Genomic DNA, 22,996 nt, shown 5'->3' with positions numbered 1-22,996 from the left:
CTTCTGAACAGCCAGACACCCACTGCCATTCTCAACAACCCCCGAGCCAAACTACAGTTGGTCGAGCCTTTGTTTGCCATCATTGATCTGGAGGTTGTGGTAAGCTCAGCACTCGACGTGTCCAATTGCTGCATAGCAGCAAGCAGAACAAACTGTAGAGCCAAGTAGAATACAAGTTGTGCTTAAAATGTACAAAGCTGTTGAATGCTGTGCCATCACTGGGGCACGAGAGAACCACTGAAGTTCTGGAGGCACTTTAGAGAGGAACCATATGACTGATTCCCAGTGTCAGAGGAATAAGCTACCAGGTTTATAGCTTTAGGGCATAGGTGTAATACACTGTAGACGCACGGCTTCAGGGACTAGCCCAGATCGTCTAAGGCTTCATTAGTAAAATTAGGTCCTGGTCTTAGTTTAATTACTCCTTAAAGGATTGAATTTACACATGAGTAAAGAATGTTCAATTATTCCTATGTGCTATCTGCTTATCTACACAGTGTAGTGTATTGAAATGGAACGCCTAGCCTTGAGGATCTGCTGGGACACATCAGCACTGCCATTACTTATGTGGATGGAATATATTACCAAATAAAAATTGATAATGTTTCTAGAATCTACATTCATATAATTCACTCATGTAATACATCACTCTGCTGTAAATGCATCAACTGATCCGCAGTAAACACGTATCCATAAATGTTTAAACTCCTCCACAAGCTTTCTAGTCTACACACGACAGCTGTTGGTGGGCTTCAATTGGCCTCAGTATCTTTGGGTGGGGTGGGGGTGGGGCGCTGGGCAGGGGAAGTCAGCCAGAGTTCAAGTTGCCGATTGCCATTCAGTGACTCCTGCTGTAAAGTGGAGGTGTGCGGACGTCGGGGTGAGAACAGGATCTGACTTTCAGTCTAACGCACAGCCTGCCCACACTTCCTGTCTAGGCTGGGGTTGCCAAATCTGGATGGAGGCATTCCTGGAGGTTTGATCACGTGACTTTCTGACATCTGACCACGTGATGTCGGATCACGTGACATCTGCAATTTAGATTATGAAGGTCGGGTCCCCTGTAGTTGAGTTTTTTTGCTCATGGTTTCGCGCCAGCTTATAGTAATACTGGTAATACTCAGATTTCCCTCATAACCAACAGTAATACATTACCTCATTGATAGTCTATATGCAACTGGTAATAATAGGTGTAATGTCCCGATATCCTACCTGTATCTAGTAGTAATCCTATAACCCACTGATACTCACCCTGAAACCATAGCCAGAATCCCCCTGCACTATACAAGGTGCGGTCAGGCTCCCCACTCGATGCCCGATCTCTCTCCCTATCTCCTTGGACTCTGGTTTGGACTCCGGTTCCTTGTGAAGGTGACAACCCTGAACTGGGAACCTCAGTCAGAGCCGAGCTGTACTTGGATTTCACACGTCAAAACCGACTGGTACAGACCGACCTGAACCAAACCGAGAGATTGCACATGGAGTAATGGGCTCAGTATTTGGGGCAATTCTCACAGGGCACATCGTCCTAAACTCAGCTCAGCGCTAACATTTCGAAAACACTCAATAAAGGAGAGTTTTCATAGAATGATAGAAATTACGGTACAGGAGGAGGCCATTCAGCCCCCGGTGCCTCTGCCGGCGCCGGCACTCTCTCCTGTAACCTTGTTCCCCTGCAGATCCTTTATATTCCTCCATATTAAACATTTATCCCATTCCCTTTTAAATGACGGTCTCATCTGCCTCAATAACCACTTGTGGTGAAGCATTCCATGATCTAATAGCCCTGAGTTCCAGAAACATCCTGCTCCATTCCCCCCCTGGTTCTTCCAGTGGGAATCCTCAGTCTCTGTCTTTATTTACCCACAGTAAGGTCCCCAGGTTTCACGCATCCCTTTATTGTTGCTCCTCTCAGTGCCGCTCTCACTGACCACATTGCTGCTGTTCTCAGCTCTGCAGAAAATATCAATCCCCACATGCAACCCATTCCCCAGTCTCCTTCTCTGCCCCCCTGTGACCCTCTCTCCCCCGAACCCCCATCCCCAATCTACCTCTCTCTCCCGAGCCTCCATTTTGCAGTCTCCCTCTCTCCCTGAAACCCATACCCCAGTCTCCCTCTTCACTCCCAAGGCCCCCCTGATTCCCGACTCCTGAGGCCCTCCTGAGGCCCCCCCCCCCCCCCGATTCCCGATTCCTGAAACCACCCGACTCCCGAGGCCCCCCAATTCCTGACTCCCGAGGCCCCCCCCCACAATTCCCGACTCCCGAGCCCCCCCCAATACCCGACCCTCCATTGTACCCGACACACCAGCCGGTCCCGGCTCTCCGCGGCAGTGGAGGTGATGTCACCGGGCCGGAAATCACGAAGATCTACTGGGCCACGAGCAGCAACGCTTAGGAGATCCGTGCCCCATTCCTCAAGACCCTCGGGCAATCTGGGAAGGTTGGCAACACTGGTCTCGGCGCAAGGATGAAGGATGACCATTTAAGTGAGGTACAGGCTCGTGGCCAGCAGCAGTGGAACTCTACTCAGCCAGGATCAACGTGTTGTGTGAGCCGTAGCTCAGTTAGTAGCAGCCTTGCCTCTGAGTGAGAAGGTCGTGGGTTCAAGTCCCATTTCAGAGACTTGTGCACAAAATCCAGGCTGGCAGTACTGAGGGCGTGCTGCACTGTCAGAGGGGCCGTCTTTCAGATCGAGATGTTAAATCGAGACCCCTATCTGTCCTCTCAGGTAGACTTAAAAGATCCTACGGCACTATTCGAAGAACATCACCAAATATCAAGTATCTTATCATTCATCTCACTGGCGTTTGTGGGACCTTGCTGTGCACAAACTGCCTACAAAACAACAGTGATGACACTTCAAAAGTAATTCATTGGATTTGAAGCACTTTGGGAATGAAAGGCGCTAAAGAAATGCGAGTTCTTTCAGATCAACCCTCGTCTCACTGTCACAGCTGGTTGTGTGAATCTAGCCACTGGCATTATGCCTGCTATCTGCAACAAGTATTTTCACTGGCATGAAATGCACTCCAGATCAGCTTGGAAACCATTCCAGCGGTGAGTGCATTTGGTTTACCAACGCCGTGCAGTAATGCGTGAGCAAGACATCTGTTCTTTCTCAAAAAAAAATCCCCAGCTTTTACTGTGAGCCGTCTGTTCACGGCAGCAACTAATTAGGTCGCAGTTGAGTTACTTGTTAGTGTTTACAGTCCTGTATCACTGGAATAGGGCCATTTGCTTTGTAAACAGGAATGAAAGAGAGCAGTACCTAAGTGGCAGGGGCTGAATCCTCTCTGGGACCAGTCTTAGAATCATACAGCACAGAATGAGGCCATGCAGCCCATCGCGCCTGTGTCAGCTCTCTGAAAGAGCTATCCAATTAGTTCCACTCCCCTGCTCTTTCCCCATAGCCCTGCAATTTTTTTCCTTTTCAAGTATATATTCAATTCCCTTTTGAAACTTACTATTGAATCTGCGTCCACTGTCTTTTCAAACAGTGCATTCCAGGTCATAACAACTGGCTGTGTTAATAAAGAACTTACTTGATCTCCACTCTGATTCAGATACTTTGTATCTGTTTTCACAGTAGAAGGCACAAAAAACATACCAGAAATAATGGGGAACCAAGGGTCTAATGAGAGTGAGGAATTTAAAGTAGTTAATATTAGTAAAGAAAAAGTGCTGGAGAAATTACTGGGACTAAAAGCCAACAAATCCCCTGGACCTGATGGTCCTAGGGTTCCAAAAGAGGTGGCTGCAGAAATAGTGGATGCATTGGTTGTAATCTTCCAAAATTCCCTGGATTCTAGAACGGTCCCAACAGATTGGAAGGTAGCAAATGTAACACTGTCATTCAAGAAAGGAGGGAGAGAGAAAACAGGGAACTACAGGTCAGTTAGTCTGACTTCGGTAGTCGGGAAAATGCTGGAATCCATTATTAAGGATGTGGTAACGGAGCACGTAGAAAATCATAATATGATTAGGCAGAGACAACATGGTTTTATGAAAAGGGAAATGGTGTTTGACAAACCTATTAGAGTTTTTTGAGGATGTAACTAGCAGGGTAGATAAGGGGGAACCAGTGGATGTAGTATATTTGGATTTTCAAAAGGCATTCGATAAGGTGCCACACAAACGGTTGTTACACAAGAAAAGGGCTCCTGAGGTTGGGGGTAATATATTAGCATGGATAAAGGATTGGTTAACGGACACAAAATAGAGAGTAGGAATAAACGGGTCATTTTCAGGTTGGCAGGCTGTAACTAGTGGGGTGCCGCAAGGATCAGTGCTTGGGCCTCAGCTAGTTACAATCTGTATTATTATTAAATGAAGGGACTGAGTGTAATGTATCCAAGTTTGCTGACGATACAAAGCTAGGTGGGAAAGTAAGCTGTGAGAAGGACACAAAGAGTCTGCAAAGGGATATAGACAGGTTAGGTGAGTGGGCAAGAAGGGGGCAGGTGGAATATAATGTGGGGAAACATGAGGTTATTTACTTTGGTAGGAAGAGTAGAAAAACAGAGTATTTTTTAAATGGTGAGAAACTATTAAATGTTGGTATTCAGAGGGATTTGGGTGTCCTTGCACACAAAACACAGAAGGTTAACATTCAGGTACAGCAAGCAATTAGGAAGGCAAATGGCATGTTGGCCTTTATTGCAAGGGGGTTAGAGTATAAGAGTAAGGAAGTCTTGCTGCAATTGTATAGGGCTCTGGTGAGACCACACCTGGAGTCGTGTGTTCAGTTTTGGTCTCCTTACCTAAGGAAGGATATACTTGCCTTAGAAACGGTGCAACGAAGGTTCACTAGATTGATTTCTGGGATGAGAGGGTTGTCCTATGAGGACAGATTGAGTAGAATGGGCCTATACTCTCTGGAGTTTAGAGGAACGAGAGGTGATCTCATTGAAACATATAAGATTCTGAGAGGCTTGACAGGGTAGATGCTGAGAGGCTGTTTCCCCTAGCTGAAGAGTCTAGAACTAGGGGGCATAGTCTCAGGATAAGGGGTTGGCCATTTAGGGCAGAGATGAGGAGAAATTTCTTCACTCAGAGGGTTGTAAATCTTTGGAATTCTCTACCCCCACAGGGCTGTGGATGCTCAGTCGTTGTGTATGTTCAAGACTGAGATCGATAGTTTTTGGACTCTAAGTTAATCAAGTGATATGGGGATCAGGCAGGAAAGTGGAGTTGAAGTAGAAGATCAGCCATGATCTTATTGAATTGCGGAGCAGGCTCGAGAGGCTGAATGGCCTAGTCCTGCTCCTATTTCTTATGTTCTTATGCTCTTTTGTCAATTATCTTAAATCAGTGTCCTTTGGTTACTGACTCTCCTGCCAGTGGAAAGAGTTTCCACTCTATCAAATCCCGTCATAATTTTTAACACCTCTATTTAATCTCCCCTTAAACTTCTCTGCTCTAAGGAGAACAATCCCAGCTTCATTAGTCTCTCCACATAACTGAAGTCCCTCATCCCTAGTAACATTCCGGTAAATCTCCTCTGTACCTTCTCCAAGGTCTTGACATCCTTCCTAAAGTGTGGTGCCCAGAATTTGACACAGTACTCTAGCTGAGGTCCAACCAGTGATTTATAAAGGTTTAGCATAACTTCCTTGCTTTTGTGCTCTATGCCTGTAAATGGTCTAAAGAAGGAGAAGCTCTGTGAAATTTCTCCCTCAATCTTGAGGTACTCCTAAAGGTACCCACTGGACTCATTTGACAGCACTCTTGCATTTGAGTCAGGCCTTGACTTGATGCTTGAGCAGGAACTTCTGGTGTCTGGAGACCTGCCTCTGGCTCCACACCCCTGCTGTCATTTGCCTTTTAAGGGGCAGATGGCAGAGGCCAGGTAGAACCTTGAGGAGTTTTGGGGCAGCTGCGTTTAGAGTACAAAATAGTGCAACCTTAAACCTCATAAGCGAGGATGACTTGCCGACACTTCCCATTAAATGATTTAGAAGGCATTACTTACAATACATGTAGTTATTTTGCTCTCGTACTCAAACAACTTGTCTGTTGTCAGGTACTTGATGCCTCTTGTTTTTCTGCTTATTCAGAGCTTGTTGCCTGAAAATGATAACCACTCAGTGATGACGAGTGTTGATCTGATCTTGATTAAAGGGCTCAAATCTATGGGACCTCATTCAAAGATTAGGAGTAAGTAAAGAACTCAGGCACAACTATTTCACACAAAGGGTACAGAGATGTGGAATAAATAACCACGGATGCTGAAGCAAACTATAGAATTGGGTTGAAGAGGCCACTAGGTACGAGAAAGAGGAAATAAAGGGATGTGATGAGATGAACCAAAAGACTTATCATAGAATCATAGAAGTTACAACATGGAAACAGGCCCTTCGGCCCAACATGTCCATGTCGCCCAGTTTATACCACTAAGCTAGTCCCAATTGCCTGCACTTGGCCCATATCCCTCTATACCCATCTTACCCATGTAACTGTCCAAATGCTTTTTAAAAGACAAAATTGTACCCGCCTCGACTACTGCCTCTGGCAGCTCGTTCCAGACACTCACCACCCTTTGAGTGAAAAAATTGCCCCTCTGGACCCTTTTGTATCTCTCCCCTCTCACCTTAAATCTATGCCCCCTCATTATAGACTCCCCTACCTTTGGGAAAAGATTTTGACTATCGACCTTATCTATGCCCCTCATTATTTTATAGACTTCTATAAGATCACCCCTTAACCTCCTACTCTCCAGGGAAAAAAGTCCCAGTCTGTCTAACCTCTCCCTGTAAGTCAAACCATCAAGTCCTGGTAGCATCCTAGTAAATCTTTTCTGCACTCTTTCTAGTTTAATAATATCCTTTCTATAATAGGGTGACCAGAACTGTACACAGTACTCCAAGTGTGGCCTCACCAATGCCCTGTACAACTTCAACAAGACATCCCAACTCCTGCATTCAATGTTCTGACCAATGAAACCAAGCATGCCGAATGCCTTCTTCACCACCCTATCCACCTGTGACTCCACTTTCAAGGAGCTATGAATCTGTACTCCTAGATCTCTTTGTTCTATAACTCTCCCCAACGCCCTACCATTAACGGAGTAGGTCCTGGCCCGATTCGATCTACCAAAATGCATCACCTCACATTTATCTAAATTAAACTCCATCTGCCATTCATCGGCCCACTGGCCCAATTGATCAAGATCCTGTTGCAATCCTAGATAACCTTCTTCACTGTCCACAATGCCACCAATCTTGGTGTCATCTGCAAACTTACTAACCATGCCTCCTAAATTCTCATCCAAATCATTAATATAAATAACAAATAACAGCGGACCCAGCACCGATCCCTGAGGCACACCGCTGGACACAGGCATCCAGTTTGAAAAACAACCCTCTACAACCACCCTCTGTCTTCTGTCATCAAGCCAATTTTGTATCCAATTGGCTACCTCACCTTGGATCCCATGAGATTTAACCTTATGTAACAACCTACCATGCGGTACCTTGTCAAATGCTTTGCTGAAGTCCATGTAGACCACGTCTACTGCACAGCCCTCATCTATCTTCTTGGTTACCCCTTCAAAAAACTCAATCAAATTCGTGAGACATGATTTTCCTCTCACAAAACCATGCTGACTGTTCCTAATTAGTCCCTGCCTTGTTAGGCAAAATGCGTTTATTCTGTTCCTAAAACTCCCTATGTTCCTAGAGATTTTGGTTGGAATGTGTGATGCTCTGTGTGCAGACTTGATGCATATCCTCGGATGACACTTTGAAATAAGTCCCAAAGGGTTGGCAGCCCAATAGGAGTTTTCTGACATGTTATTTTCAATAAAAACAAGAGTACACAACTAGTTCACAGGTTTCAAAGGCAAAATACTGCGGATGCTGAAAATCTGAACTTAAAACAGAAAATGCTGGAAATGCTCAGCATGTCAGGCAGCAGCTGTGGCAAAAGAAACAGAGTTAACGTTTCAGGGCATTGACCCTTTGTTGAATTTTGTGCTGATCCAAGGTGAGGGATGTTAGCCCTGATGTGTGGGACAATTTTCACTCTGGGCATCCGGTGTCAGCTTCAAGCTCTCCCAAGCACCATCAGAGTAAAAGGGCTGGATTTTCCTCTGCAATCCCACCTCAAATTGGGCCTGATAGCCAAAGAACATGGGGCAAAATCAGGCAGGGAGGCCACCTACTGCATCCCCACCTTGGGCTTAAGTTCCCTCCCCTGCCTCAGCCGAGAAGGCATGTAGATGCTGGGTGGCGGGGTTGGGGGGAGTGGTTCAGATTCCCACCTCGCTTCTGTTGTTGCCACTGCTCTCTCCACAATCACAGGGACCTCCCCAGGCAAAAGGGGTGGCATTAGGTCCTGAGGTAGCAATGATACGGTTGCTGGATAAAGGGAGAGGGGTCCAGTAGTGACCTCCTTTCCCCTCATAACAGCCCCGGAATATTACCTGCTGATGGCCTCAGTCCAGTCAGACGCTTTCATTACCAAAATTTCCAAACTCTTCAGTGATCTTCTACTCTCTTTAAGATCTTCTCTGCCTTTGCACCTCTGCACTATTAAGTCCAGATCCAGTTGTGAGTGACCGTGGGGTCAAAGTGATGGATGGAAGTCCTGCTTCTCCACTACCTTGCCAACAACAGGAAAACCCAGGCTAAAGACTCCACTCTGCCGCAAAAACATGCCTCAGCTGTAACCTCAGAAGAGCGACCGCTATCAGACCAGTGCAAGGGGGCTCCATTTCCACGCTCCACCTTGCTGAGCGAGATTGCCAATTTAGTGTCAATTACTCCTGAATTAGAGCCCGTGACCACTTGGAACCGGCTTATGAACTGGCCCAAACTCATTATAGGGAGCAGATAGAAAACTCTCAACCCATTAGGCTGGGCTGGATTTGAAGCCAAGGTACATAGGTAGAGGATGGCATTAACACAATTGGGTACCCGTTGCCCTTTGAAGTGCTTTTCAAAAGACGTTTCTTCCAGGTGCTCAAAGTGAGGAATCTCGGTGAGTCACACAAACCTGAACTGTAAAATTTCCCCACTTAATCATAATCTAACTGCAGGGCAAAGGTCAAAGTAGAACACAGTGTCCTGCATTGAACAAGCCGGTCAAAACGGGGGGGGGAAATCAACTACATAGTTCTTTAAACAATCTCAGAAATGCTAATCTAAGGGTAATCACAGAATGTATCATATTCAGTGATCAACAAATTGAAGCACTTTGAGACCTTCATTGCTCTGTTTACCAGATTTCCTGCCAAAAAAACAGCAAATCAAACACAAGATCAAGTCAATCATCCAAGTCTATCTTGTCAAAGCTTCCCCTGACGTTATAGCCTCACCTGCTATTTTTGGTTCTAGCAAGAGGTAGGAAAGTGCTGAACAACTGAAGAATTTTCACTTTCTGTTAATGACTTTTTGCTCTGTTATAAGGTGAGAGAGGCACCCTTTGTACCTGAATCTGAAACTCAAACACACCGACCTACTTCTCCAGCCTGATATTACCATTTCCCTCAATCTCCCTATCTGTACCTCTTCTGCGGTGAAGGATAGTGAATTAGTTCACACCAGGCAAGTAAAGAAACTGAGGGCCATTTGTGTGCACTGCATTGGAAACTGGATTGAGATGGTTAGAACTCATTTCATTTCGGATCTTTAATAGCTGTTCGGGGGGAGTGGGGGGGGGGGGGGTGGAAATAGAGGCCTTTATCCCATTTCAGCAGATTGCTTTTTAACCCACGTTTCATCAAAAATTAAACATGGGTTATTAGAATATTCTGTGCCATGTAGTTTCATTTTTTTTGCTAACTTCCCTTCCCTCCTTTTCCATTGGATCGGTTGGCTTCTGTTGAGTGCAGTCAGCTCACCCAACTGGTTGTTCTCCATGTGTGACCCAACACTGTGAGTGTCAGCAGACTATTCAAACATGGAGGGCGTTACAGCTCAGCCCAATAGCTAGACCTCACAAAAACATCTTTACAGGGTAGTGATCGAGAATAGGAATGGCCAATGTTGCGTAGAGCAAGATCCCACTAACAACAAGATAATGACCAGATAATCTGTTTTAGTGATGTTGGTTGAGGGATAAATGTTGGCCAGGACATCGGGGAGGACTCCACTGCTCTTCTTCGAATAGTGGCCATGGGATCTTTTATGTCCACCTGAGAGGGCAGACGGGGCCTCGGTTTAACGTCTCACCCAAAAGACGGCACCTCCAACAGTGCAGCACCCCCTCAGTACTGCACTGGAGTGTCGGCCTAGATGAAGACTAATCACTTGGGTGAGTCGACAATGGGCTGCTGGGTGCTGGAGGATCCCAGTGATAGTCACTGCCTTCATTGGAGGAATGGTAAAGGAAGAAAACTGGATTGAAGAGTAATGCTCTTGAATTTTTATCATGCCTTTAATATAAAGGCTGTGAATACAGTCTTACTTCAGAATCAGACAGTGAATGACAAAGGATGCCAGAGCTTCAATTTAAACTGTACATACTTCACATCTCAATTTATCAATGTAACACTATTAGGAGCAGCCATCCAGAGTCAAGGTGTTCTGAATGATGTGAGCTTCCATCCTTGACGTTCTGCCTCTCTCCCAGTCATGGTTTGACTGTAGAGATGTAGCTGATACTTCTAAATAGTGGCACCTCCTTTCAATTCCGATTTTAACATTGACGTTTTCTTAGATTAATTTGTTACTCATTGGCACATGTGAAGTAGAGAAAAAAAAAGACTTGCATTTATATAGCGTCTTTCACGACCTCAGGACATTATAAAATGCCTTACAGCCAATGAAGTACTTTTGAAGTGCAGTCACTGTTGTAATGTAGGAAACACGTCAGCTAATTTACGCACAGCAGGATTCCACAAACAGCAATGTGATAATGATCAGATAGTCTGTTTTGGTGATATTGGTTGAGGGATAAATATTGGCCAGGACACTGGGGAGAACTCCACTGCTCTTCTTCCAATAGTGGTGGGATCTTATACTTTCACTGAGAGGGCAGATGGGGCTTCGGTTTAATGTCTCAACCAAAAGACGGCACCTCCGACAGTGCAGTGCTCCCTCATACTGCACTGGAGTGTCAGCTTGGATTTTGTGCTCAAGTCTCTGTAGTGGGACTTGAACCCACAACCTTCTGACTCAAGAGGCAAGAGTGTTACCACTGAGCCACAGCTGATACTGTATGTACAGTTTAAACTGAAGCCCCTTCACCCTTTGTCGTTCACCGTAGGATTCTGAAGTTACTCACTGCAGGTGAATTTTGAAAGAAAAACTGGTCAATGTCATTGAACCCATCAACATTGACAGAAACGGTAGTATGACTGGTTCATCAAACTCAAGTCCTTCTGAGTTATTACCCTCCCATCCATAAGGACAAAGCAACTGTCAGTTTTCAACACTAAGCTAAAGATCTGATTATAGCGTTCAATCACTGGTACTCTACAAACTCTGGTCACTCGCTGAGTCTGAGTGTGGGTTTTCACTGCAAGCTTTGCACCAACACTAAAATGGTGGCGTAAATCCACCAGACTATAGTGAAGTGGAGTTAGACTCCCTGGAGATGACAGTGTGAATCCATTGTGGTGTCACACCCGGTTTACAAAGTACTCAAGGTCTGTTGCAACTTTGTAAATCTAACTGACCTCAATTTAAATGTTGAGAGCAGGATTTTCCCCTTCTTGGTCTCTAAACATTCAAACCTCTAACTGTTGGGAGCCAGGATACACACCTGCACACACCTCTCTTCTGGTTCAGGATCATTAGAGCTCCAGCTGTAGGAACCTGAACTACAGCTACTGGCCTGAGACCTAGGGTTGCCAACTCTGGTTGGACATATTCCTGGAGGTTTTAACACCTGATGTCCTGCCTCCAACTGCCCCAACTTTACGCTCCCGCCATTGGCCGCCCGACACGCCCATCCTCGCTGCGCACCGCCTTCCCATACCCAATGGAAAGTGAACAGATTCTTCATTACCCGATTGGATGATCCTTGACTGTCAGTCAAACAGCCTTTATCCCTCATCTCCAATATTTTTAAAATTAATAAACGAAAGCATTGAAAGAAAATGGAAAAAGACCTCATTTTTTTTAAGTCCCCCTGTGATCTTTCTCCTGGTTTTCTCACAATACTTGGAGATTAATCTTTCATTCTTGGAGATTCCAGGGCAATCCTGGAGGGTTGGCAACCCAACAGAGACCAGTAAATGCATTGTAAACTGCCCTAACTCTCTAAGATCTTGGGTCTGCCTTCCTCCATACAAAGAGTGCCAGGGCAGTTCCTTTAGGAAATCTCCACCACCTTTCCCAGCCCCCCCGTTTCAAAGCTACCCAGAGCCCAAGATCATCCCAATGACTGGGATGCCCAGCACATTAATACCCCGGTATGCATCCATTGGGACAATGTACCATCCAAACCCAATTCCGATCAAAGTTCCTGACCCTACCTTTCCTGTCTGACCCAAGCCCCCCTTCAAAGGTTCTATCCTGGCGCTGCCAATGAGTATCATTCAAATGGACAGACTACATAATACCCGTTTTGTGGTATGTATCGACCATGTACTGTGCATTCTGTAATGTTGCGTCCAGCCTGTAGTGTACTATGAGCTGAGTAAACGTTTAAATGTGCAGCTTTAAGCAGTCTAGGCCCTAAACTTGGGAATTCCCTCCCTAAACTTCTCTACCTCAATCTCCTCCTTTAAGATGCTCCTCAAAACCTCTTTGACCAAGCTTTTGATCACCTGTCCTAATATCTCCTTATGTGGCTCGGTATCAAATTTTGTCTGATAACGCTCCTGTCAAGTGCTTTGGGACGTTTTATTACGTTAAAGGTGCTACATAAGCATGTTGTTGTAAATAAACAAAAGACAGTAATAAATGACTAAACTGCTGTACCTGTAGATGATACAGGCTGTGTTCTGACAAGTGCTGCAGTTACTGAGGTCCTGGCCAGTCCGATAGAAGTTCCTCCTGTAATGTAAAAATTAACAATGTACATAAGAAAATCAAGATAGAATTCAACAGCAAATTACCATATTAACAGCGGGCAGTAATGCAATGTGGAGACAGGCGTGTTCCTCAGTTTATACGCTCAGGACATCTGTTTGAAACAGTCATATACTCATCCCAGGAATCTTTAACATTTTGCAGTTCTCTGATCGTCTTGAGTTTTTATTTTTATTGAAGGTAATTGGCAAAAGAACCAGAGGGGAGATGAGGAGGAATCTTTTTATGCAGCGAGATGTTTTATCTGGAATGCACTGCCTGAAAGGGTGGTGGAAGCAGATTCAATAACAACTTTCAAAAGGGAATTGGATAAATACTTGAAGGGCTAAAATTTGCAGGGCTCTGGGGAAAGGGCAGGGGAGTGGGACTAATTGGATAGCTCTTTCAAAGAGCCAGCACAGGCACAATGGGCTGAATAGTCTCCTGTGCTGTATCATTCTATGATTCTAAAGAATTTAGATCGCTGTGAGTCAAGTAGCTATAGTTAGTCAGCGGGTTCAAAAGGTCTAAAGGCATCACAGAGGGATGAACCTGACTCTTGTGATGTTATGTGTGTCGGAAAACATAATCATTGCATCAGAGGGCTGCCACACCCTTCGCTAGTGGGGAGGTGCAGGAGGCACTGAAAGAGGAAGAGGATGGTGTGACTGACTGTGACTGATAGAGGATGGTGTGATTGACTGTGACTGATAGAAGATGGTGTGACTGACTGTGACTGATAGAGGATGGTGTGACTGACTGTGACTGATAGAGGATGGTGTGATTGACTGTGACTGATAGAGGATGGTGTGATTGACTGTAACTGATAGAGGATGGTGTGATTGACTGTGACTGATAGAGGATGGTGTGATTGATTGTGACTGATAGAAGATGGTGTGATTGACTGTGACTGATAGAAGATGGTGTGACTGACTGTGACTGATAGAGGATGGTGTGATTGACTGTGACTGATAGAGGATGGTGTGATTGACTGTAACTGATAGAGGATGGTGTGATTGACTGTGACTGATAGAGGATGGTGTGATTGATTGTGACTGATAGAGGATGGTGTGATTGACTGTAACTGATAGAGGATGGTGTGATTGACTGTGACTGATAGAAGATGGTGTGATTGACTGTGACTGATAGAGGATGGTGTGATTGACTGTGACTGATAGAGGATGGTGTGATTGACTGTGACTGATAGAGGATGGTGTGATTGACTGTAACTGATAGAGGATGGTGTGATTGACTGTGACTGATAGAGGATGGTGTGATTGACTGTGACTGATAGAGGATGGTGTGATTGACTGTGACTGATAGAGGATGGTGTGATTGACTGTAACTGATAGAGGATGGTGTGATTGACTGTGACTGATAGAGGATGGTGTGATTGATTGTGACTGATAGAGGATGGTGTGATTGACTGTGACTGATAGAAGATGGTGTGATTGACTGTGACTGATAGAGGATGGTGTGATTGACTGTGACTGATAGAGGATGGTGTGATTGACTGTAACTGATAGAGGATGGTGTGATTGACTGTAACTGATAGAGGATGGTGTGATTGACTGTGACTGATAGAGGATGGTGTGATTGATTGTGACTGATAGAGGATGGTGTGACTGACTGTGACTGATAGAGGATGGTGTGATTGACTGTAACTGATAGAGGATGGTGTGATTGACTGTAACTGATAGAGGATGGTGTGATTGACTGTAACTGATAGAGGATGGTGTGATTGACTGTGACTGATAGAGGATGGTGTGATTGATTGTGACTGATAGAGGATGGTGTGATTGACTGTGACTGATAGAGGATGGTGTGATTGATTGTGACTGATAGAGGATGGTGTGATTGACTGTAACTGATAGAGGATGGTGTGATTGACTGTGACTGATAGAGGATGGTGTGATTGACTGTGACTGATAGAGGATGGTGTGATTGACTGTGACTGATAGAGGATGGTGTGATTGACTGTGACTGATAGAGGATGGTGTGATTGACTGTGACTGATAGAGGATGGTGTGATTGACTGTCACTGATAGAGGATGGTGTGATTGACTGTAACTGATAGAAGATGGTGTGATTGACTGTAACTGATAGAGGATGGTGTGATTGATTGTGACTGATAGAGGATGGTGTGATTGACTGTGACTGATAGAGGATGGTGTGATTGACTGTGACTGATAGAAGATGGTGTGATTGACTGTGACTGATAGAGGATGGTGTGATTGACTGTGACTGATAGAGGATGGTGTGATTGACTGTGACTGATAGAAGATGGTGTGATTGACTGTAACTGATAGAGGATGGTGTGATTGACTGTGACTGATAGAGGATGGTGTGATTGATTGTGACTGATAGAGGATGGTGTGATTGACTGTAACTGATAGAGGATGGTGTGATTGACTGTGACTGATAGAGGATGGTGTGATTGACTGTGACTGATAGAGGATGGTGTGATTGACTGTGACTGATAGAGGATGGTGTGATTGACTGTGACTGATAGAGGATGGTGTGATTGACTGTGACTGATAGAAGATGGTGTGATTGACTGTGACTGATAGAGGATGGTGTGATTGATTGTGACTGATAGAGGATGGTGTGATTGATTGTGACTGATAGAAGATGGTGTGATTGACTGTGACTGATAGAGGATGGTGTGATTGACTGTAACTGATAGAGGATGGTGTGATTGACTGGAACTGATAGAAGATGGTGTGATTGACTGTAACTGATAGAGGATGGTGTGATTGACTGTGACTGATAGAGGATGGTGTGATTGACTGTGACTGATAGAAGATGGTGTGATTGACTGTGACTGATAGAGGATGGTGTGATTGACTGTGACTGATAGAGGATGGTGTGATTGACTGTAACTGATAGAGGATGGTGTGATTGACTGTAACTGATAGAAGATGGTGTGATTGACTGTAACTGATAGAGGATGGTGTGATTGACTGTAACTGATAGAGGATGGTGTGATTGATTGTGACTGATAGAGGATGGTGTGATTGACTGTGACTGATAGAGGATGGTGTGATTGACTGTGACTGATAGAAGATGGTGTGATTGACTGTGACTGATAGAGGATGGTGTGATTGACTGTGACTGATAGAGGATGGTGTGATTGACTGTAACTGATAGAGGATGGTGTGATTGACTGTGACTGATAGAAGATGGTGTGATTGACTGTAACTGATAGAGGATGGTGTGATTGACTGTGACTGATAGAGGATGGTGTGATTGATTGTGACTGATAGAGGATGGTGTGATTGACTGTAACTGATAGAGGATGGTGTGATTGACTGTGACTGATAGAGGATGGTGTGATTGACTGTGACTGATAGAGGATGGTGTGATTGACTGTGACTGATAGAGGATGGTGTGACTGACTGTGACTGATAGAGGATGGTGTGATTGACTGTGACTGATAGAGGATGGTGTGATTGACTGTAACTGATAGAGGATGGTGTGATTGACTGTAACTGATAGAAGATGGTGTGATTGACTGTAACTGATAGAGGATGGTGTGATTGATTGTGACTGATAGAGGATGGTGTGATTGACTGTGACTGATAGAGGATGGTGTGATTGACTGTGACTGATAGAAGATGGTGTGATTGACTGTGACTGATAGAGGATGGTGTGATTGACTGTGACTGATAGAGGATGGTGTGATTGACTGTAACTGATAGAGGATGGTGTGATTGACTGTGACTGATAGAGGATGGTGTGATTGACTGTAACTGATAGAGGATGGTGTGATTGACTGTGACTGATAGAGGATGGTGTGATTGACTGTGACTGATAGAGGATGGTGTGATTGACTGTGACTGATAGAGGATGGTGTGATTGACTGTGACTGATAGAGGATGGTGTGATTGACTGTGACTGATAGAGGATGGTGTGATTGACTGTGACTGATAGAGGATGGTGTGATTGACTGTAACTGATAGAGGATGGTGTGATTGACTGTGACTGATAGAGGATGGTGTGATTGACTGTGACTGATAGAGGATGGTGTGATTGACTGTAACTGATAGAGGATGGTGTGATTGACTGTGACTGATAGAGGATGGTGTGATTGATTGTGACTGATAGAGGATGGTGTGATTGACTGTGACTGATAGAAGATGGTGTGATTGACTGTGACTGATAGAGGATGGTGTGATTGACTGTGACTGATAGAGGATGGTGTGATTGACTGCAACTGATAGAGGATGGTGTGATTGACTGTAACTGATAGAGGATGGTGTGATTGACTGTGACTGATAGAGGATGGTGTGATTGATTGTGACTGATAGAGGATGGTGTGACTGACTGTGACTGATAGAGGATGGTGTGATTGACTGTAACTGATAGAGGATGGTGTGATTGACTGTAACTGATAGAGGATGGTGTGATTGACTGTAACTGATAGAGGATGGTGTGATTGACTGTAACTGATAGAGGATGGTGTGATTGACTGTGACTGATAGAGGATGGTGTGATTGATTGTGACTGATAGAGGATGGTGTGATTGACTGTGACTGATAGAGGATGGTGTGATTGATTGTGACTGATAGAGGATGGTGTGATTGACTGTAACTGATAGAGGATGGTGTGATTGACTGTGACTGATAGAGGATGGTGTGATTGACTGTGACTGATAGAGGATGGTGTGATTGACTGTGACTGATAGAGGATGGTGTGATTGACTGTCACTGATAGAGGATGGTGTGATTGACTGTAACTGATAGAGGATGGTGTGATTGATTGTGACTGATAGAGGATGGTGTGATTGACTGTGACTGATAGAGGATGGTGTGATTGACTGTGACTGATAGAGGATGGTGTGATTGACTGTGACTGATAGAAGATGGTGTGATTGACTGTGACTGATAGAGGATGGTGTGATTGACTGTGACTGATAGAGGATGGTGTGATTGACTGTAACTGATAGAGGATGGTGTGATTGACTGTGACTGATAGAAGATGGTGTGATTGACTGTAACTGATAGAGGATGGTGTGATTGACTGTGACTGATAGAGGATGGTGTGATTGATTGTGACTGATAGAGGATGGTGTGATTGACTGTAACTGATAGAGGATGGTGTGATTGACTGTGACTGATAGAGGATGGTGTGATTGACTGTGACTGATAGAGGATGGTGTGATTGACTGTGACTGATAGAGGATGGTGTGATTGACTGTGACTGATAGAGGATGGTGTGATTGACTGTGACTGATAGAGGATGGTGTGATTGACTGTAACTGATAGAGGATGGTGTGATTGACTGTAACTGATAGAAGATGGTGTGATTGACTGTAACTGATAGAGGATGGTGTGATTGATTGTGACTGATAGAGGATGGTGTGATTGACTGTGACTGATAGAGGATGGTGTGATTGACTGTGACTGATAGAAGATGGTGTGATTGACTGTGACTGATAGAGGATGGTGTGATTGACTGTGACTGATAGAGGATGGTGTGATTGACTGTAACTGATAGAGGATGGTGTGATTGACTGTAACTGATAGAAGATGGTGTGATTGATTGTAACTGATAGAGGATGGTGTGATTGACTGTGACTGATAGAGGATGGTGTGATTGACTGTGACTGATAGAAGATGGTGTGACTGACTGTGACTGATAGAAGATGGTGTGATTGACTGTGACTGATAGAGGATGGTGTGATTGATTGTGACTGATAGAGGATGGTGTGACTGACTGTGACTGATAGAGGATGGTGTGATTGACTGTGACTGATAGAGGATGGTGTGATTGACTGTGACTGATAGAGGATGGTGTGATTGACTGTAACTGATAGAGGATGGTGTGATTGACTGTAACTGATAGAAGATGGTGTGATTGACTGTAACTGATAGAGGATGGTGTGATTGATTGTGACTGATAGAGGATGGTGTGATTGACTGTGACTGATAGAGGATGGTGTGATTGACTGTGACTGATAGAAGATGGTGTGATTGACTGTGACTGATAGAGGATGGTGTGATTGACTGTGACTGATAGAGGATGGTGTGATTGACTGTAACTGATAGAGGATGGTGTGATTGACTGTGACTGATAGAAGATGGTGTGATTGACTGTAACTGATAGAGGATGGTGTGATTGACTGTGACTGATAGAGGATGGTGTGATTGATTGTGACTGATAGAGGATGGTGTGATTGACTGTAACTGATAGAGGATGGTGTGATTGACTGTGACTGATAGAGGATGGTGTGATTGACTGTGACTGATAGAGGATGGTGTGATTGACTGTGACTGATAGAGGATGGTGTGATTGACTGTAACTGATAGAGGATGGTGTGATTGACTGTAACTGATAGAAGATGGTGTGATTGACTGTAACTGATAGAGGATGGTGTGATTGATTGTGACTGATAGAGGATGGTGTGATTGACTGTGACTGATAGAGGATGGTGTGATTGACTGTGACTGATAGAAGATGGTGTGATTGACTGTGACTGATAGAGGATGGTGTGATTGACTGTGACTGATAGAGGATGGTGTGATTGACTGTAACTGATAGAGGATGGTGTGATTGACTGTGACTGATAGAGGATGGTGTGACTGACTGTGACTGATAGAGGATGGTGTGATTGACTGTGACTGATAGAGGATGGTGTGATTGACTGTAACTGATAGAGGATGGTGTGATTGACTGTAACTGATAGAAGATGGTGTGATTGACTGTAACTGATAGAGGATGGTGTGATTGATTGTGACTGATAGAGGATGGTGTGATTGACTGTGACTGATAGAGGATGGTGTGATTGACTGTGACTGATAGAAGATGGTGTGATTGACTGTGACTGATAGAGGATGGTGTGATTGACTGTGACTGATAGAGGATGGTGTGATTGACTGTAACTGATAGAGGATGGTGTGATTGACTGTAACTGATAGAAGATGGTGTGATTGACTGTAACTGATAGAGGATGGTGTGATTGACTGTGACTGATAGAGGATGGTGTGATTGACTGTGACTGAAAGAAGATGGTGTGACTGACTGTGACTGATAGAAGATGGTGTGATTGACTGTGACTGATAGAGGATGGTGTGATTGACTGTGACTGATAGAGGATGGTGTGATTGACTGTAACTGATAGAGGATGGTGTGATTGACTGTGACTGATAGAGGATGGTGTGATTGACTGTGACTGATAGAGGATGGTGTGATTGACTGTTACTGATAGAGGATGGTGTGATTGACTGTAACTGATAGAAGATGGTGTGATTGACTGTAACTGATAGAGGATGGTGTGATTGATTGTGACTGATAGAGGATGGTGTGATTGACTGTGACTGATAGAGGATGGTGTGATTGACTGTGACTGATAGAAGATGGTGTGATTGACTGTGACTGATAGAGGATGGTGTGATTGACTGTAACTGATAGAAGATGGTGTGATTGACTGTAACTGATAGAGGATGGTGTGATTGATTGTGACTGATAGAGGATGGTGTGATTGACTGTGACTGATAGAGGATGGTGTGATTGACTGTAACTGATAGAAGATGGTGTGTTTGACTGTGACTGATAGAGGATGGTGTGATTGATTGTGACTGATAGAGGATGGTGTGATTGACTGTGACTTATAGAGGATGGTGTGATTGACTGTAACTGATAGAAGATGGTGTGATTGACTGTAACTGATAGAGGATGGTGTGATTGACTGTGACTGATAGAGGATGGTGTGATTGACTGTGACTGATAGAAGATGGTGTGACTGACTGTGACTGATAGAAGATGGTGTGATTGACTGTGACTGATAGAGGATGGTGTGATTGATTGTGACTGATAGAGGATGGTGTGACTGACTGTGACTGATAGAGGATGGTGTGATTGACTGTGACTGATAGAGGATGGTGTGATTGACTGTGACTGATAGAGGATGGTGTGATTGATTGTGACTGATAGAGGATGGTGTGACTGACTGTGACTGATAGAAGATGGTGTGACTGACTGTGACTGATAGAGGATGGTGTGATTGACTGTGACTGATAGAGGATGGTGTGATTGACTGTGACTGATAGAGGATGGTGTGATTGATTGTGACTGATAGAGGATGGTGTGATTGACTGTGACTGATAGAGGATGGTGTGACTGACTGTGACTGATAGAGGATGGTGTGATTGACTGTAACTGATAGAGGATGGTGTGATTGATTGTGACTGATAGAGGATGGTGTGACTGACTGTGACTGATAGAAGATGGTGTGATTGACTGTGACTGATAGAGGATGGTGTGATTGACTGTAACTGATAGAGGATGGTGTGATTGACTGTGACTGATAGAGGATGGTGTGACTGACTGTGACTGATAGAGGATGGTGTGACTGACTGTGACTGATAGAAGATGGTGTGATTGACTGTGACTGATAGAGGATGGTGTGATTGACTGTGACTGATAGAGGATGGTGTGATTGACTGTGACTGATAGAGGATGGTGTGATTGACTGTGACTGATAGAGGATGGTGTGACTGACTGTGACTGATAGAGGATGGTGTGATTGACTGTGACTGATACAGGATGGTGTGACTGACTGTGACTGATAGAGGATGGTGTGACTGACTGTGACTGATAGAGGATGGTGTGATTGACTGTGACTGATAGAGGATGGTGTGACTGACTGTGACTGATAGAGGATGGTGTGACTGACTGTGACTGATAGAAGATGGTGTGATTGACTGTGACTGAGAGGATGGTGTGATTGACTGTGACTGATAGAAGATGGTGTGATTGACTGTGACTGATAGAGGATGGTGTGACTGACTGTGACTGATAGAGGATGGTGTGATTGACTGTGACTGATAGAGGATGGTGTGATTGACTGTGACTGATAGAGGATGGTGTGATTGACTGTAACTGATACAGGATGGTGTGACTGACTGTGACTGATAGAGGATGGTGTGATTGACTGTGACTGATACAGGATGGTGTGATTGACTGTGACTGATAGAAGATGGTGTGATTGACTGTGACTGATAGAGGATGGTGTGACTGACTGTGACTGATAGAGGATGGTGTGATTGATTGTGACTGATAGAGGATGGTGTGATTGATTGTGACTGATAGAGGATGGTGTGATTGATTGTGACTGATAGAAGATGGTGTGATTGACTGTGACTGATACAGGATGGTGTGATTGACTGTGACTGATAGAAGATGGTGTGATTGACTGTGACTGATAGAGGATGGTGTGACTGACTGTGACTGATAGAGGATGGTGTGATTGATTGTGACTGATAGAGGATGGTGTGATTGATTGTGACTGATAGAGGATGGTGTGACTGACTGTGACTGATAGAGGATGGTGTGATTGACTGTGACTGATAGAGGATGGTGTGATTGATTGTGACTGATAGAGGATGGTGTGATTGATTGTGACTGATAGAGGATGGTGTGACTGACTGTGACTGATAGAGGATGGTGTGATTGACTGTGACTGATCGAGGATGGTGTGACTGACTGTGACTGATAGAAGATGGTGTGATTGACTGTGACTGATAGAGGATGGTGTGATTGACTGTGACTGATACAGGATGGTGTGATTGATTGTGACTGATAGAGGATGGTGTGATTGACTGTGACTGATAGAGGATGGTGTGACTGACTGTGACTGATAGTAGATGGTGTGATTGACTGTGACTGATAGAGGATGGTGTGATTGACTGTGACTGATACAGGATGGTGTGATTGATTGTGACTGATAGAGGATGGTGTGATTGACTGTGACTGATACAGGATGGTGTGATTGATTGTGACTGATAGAGGATGGTGTGATTGATTGTGACTGATAGAGGATGGTGTGATTGACTGTGACTGATAGAGGATGGTGTGATTGATTGTGACTGATAGAGGATGGTGTGATTGACTGTGACTGATAGAGGATGGTGTGATTTATTGTGACTGATAGAGGATGGTGTGATTGACTGTGACTGATACAGGATGGTGTGATTGACTGTGACTGATAGAAGATGGTGTGATTGACTGTGACTGATAGAGGATGGTGTGAT

General features: G+C 44.5%; 2 protein-coding genes across 5 annotated transcripts in view; one reads left to right on the top strand and one right to left on the bottom strand.

The window, feature by feature from the left end:
- Positions 1-22,996, top strand: part of LOC137332588 (dedicator of cytokinesis protein 2-like) — a 555,930-nt gene that overhangs the window by 270,038 nt on the left and 262,896 nt on the right. The gene's annotated exons all lie outside the window — the stretch shown is intronic.
- The window catches only part of LOC137332589 (INSYN2B protein-like), an 86,771-nt gene that overhangs the window by 36,617 nt on the left and 27,158 nt on the right, over positions 1-22,996 (bottom strand). For all 4 annotated transcript variants that reach the window (XM_067996527.1, XM_067996529.1, XM_067996526.1 and 1 more), the window contains exon 3: positions 12,873-12,947. In XM_067996527.1, the coding sequence (XP_067852628.1) occupies positions 12,873-12,947 (75 nt within the window). The remainder of the gene's footprint in view (positions 1-12,872; positions 12,948-22,996) is intronic.

This window comes from Heptranchias perlo, chromosome 14 (genome assembly GCF_035084215.1).
Source record: "Heptranchias perlo isolate sHepPer1 chromosome 14, sHepPer1.hap1, whole genome shotgun sequence".
NCBI lineage: Eukaryota > Metazoa > Chordata > Chondrichthyes > Hexanchiformes > Hexanchidae > Heptranchias > Heptranchias perlo.
The sequence above is the reverse complement of the archived record's forward strand: the minus strand, read 5'-3'. Positions and strand labels throughout refer to the sequence as shown.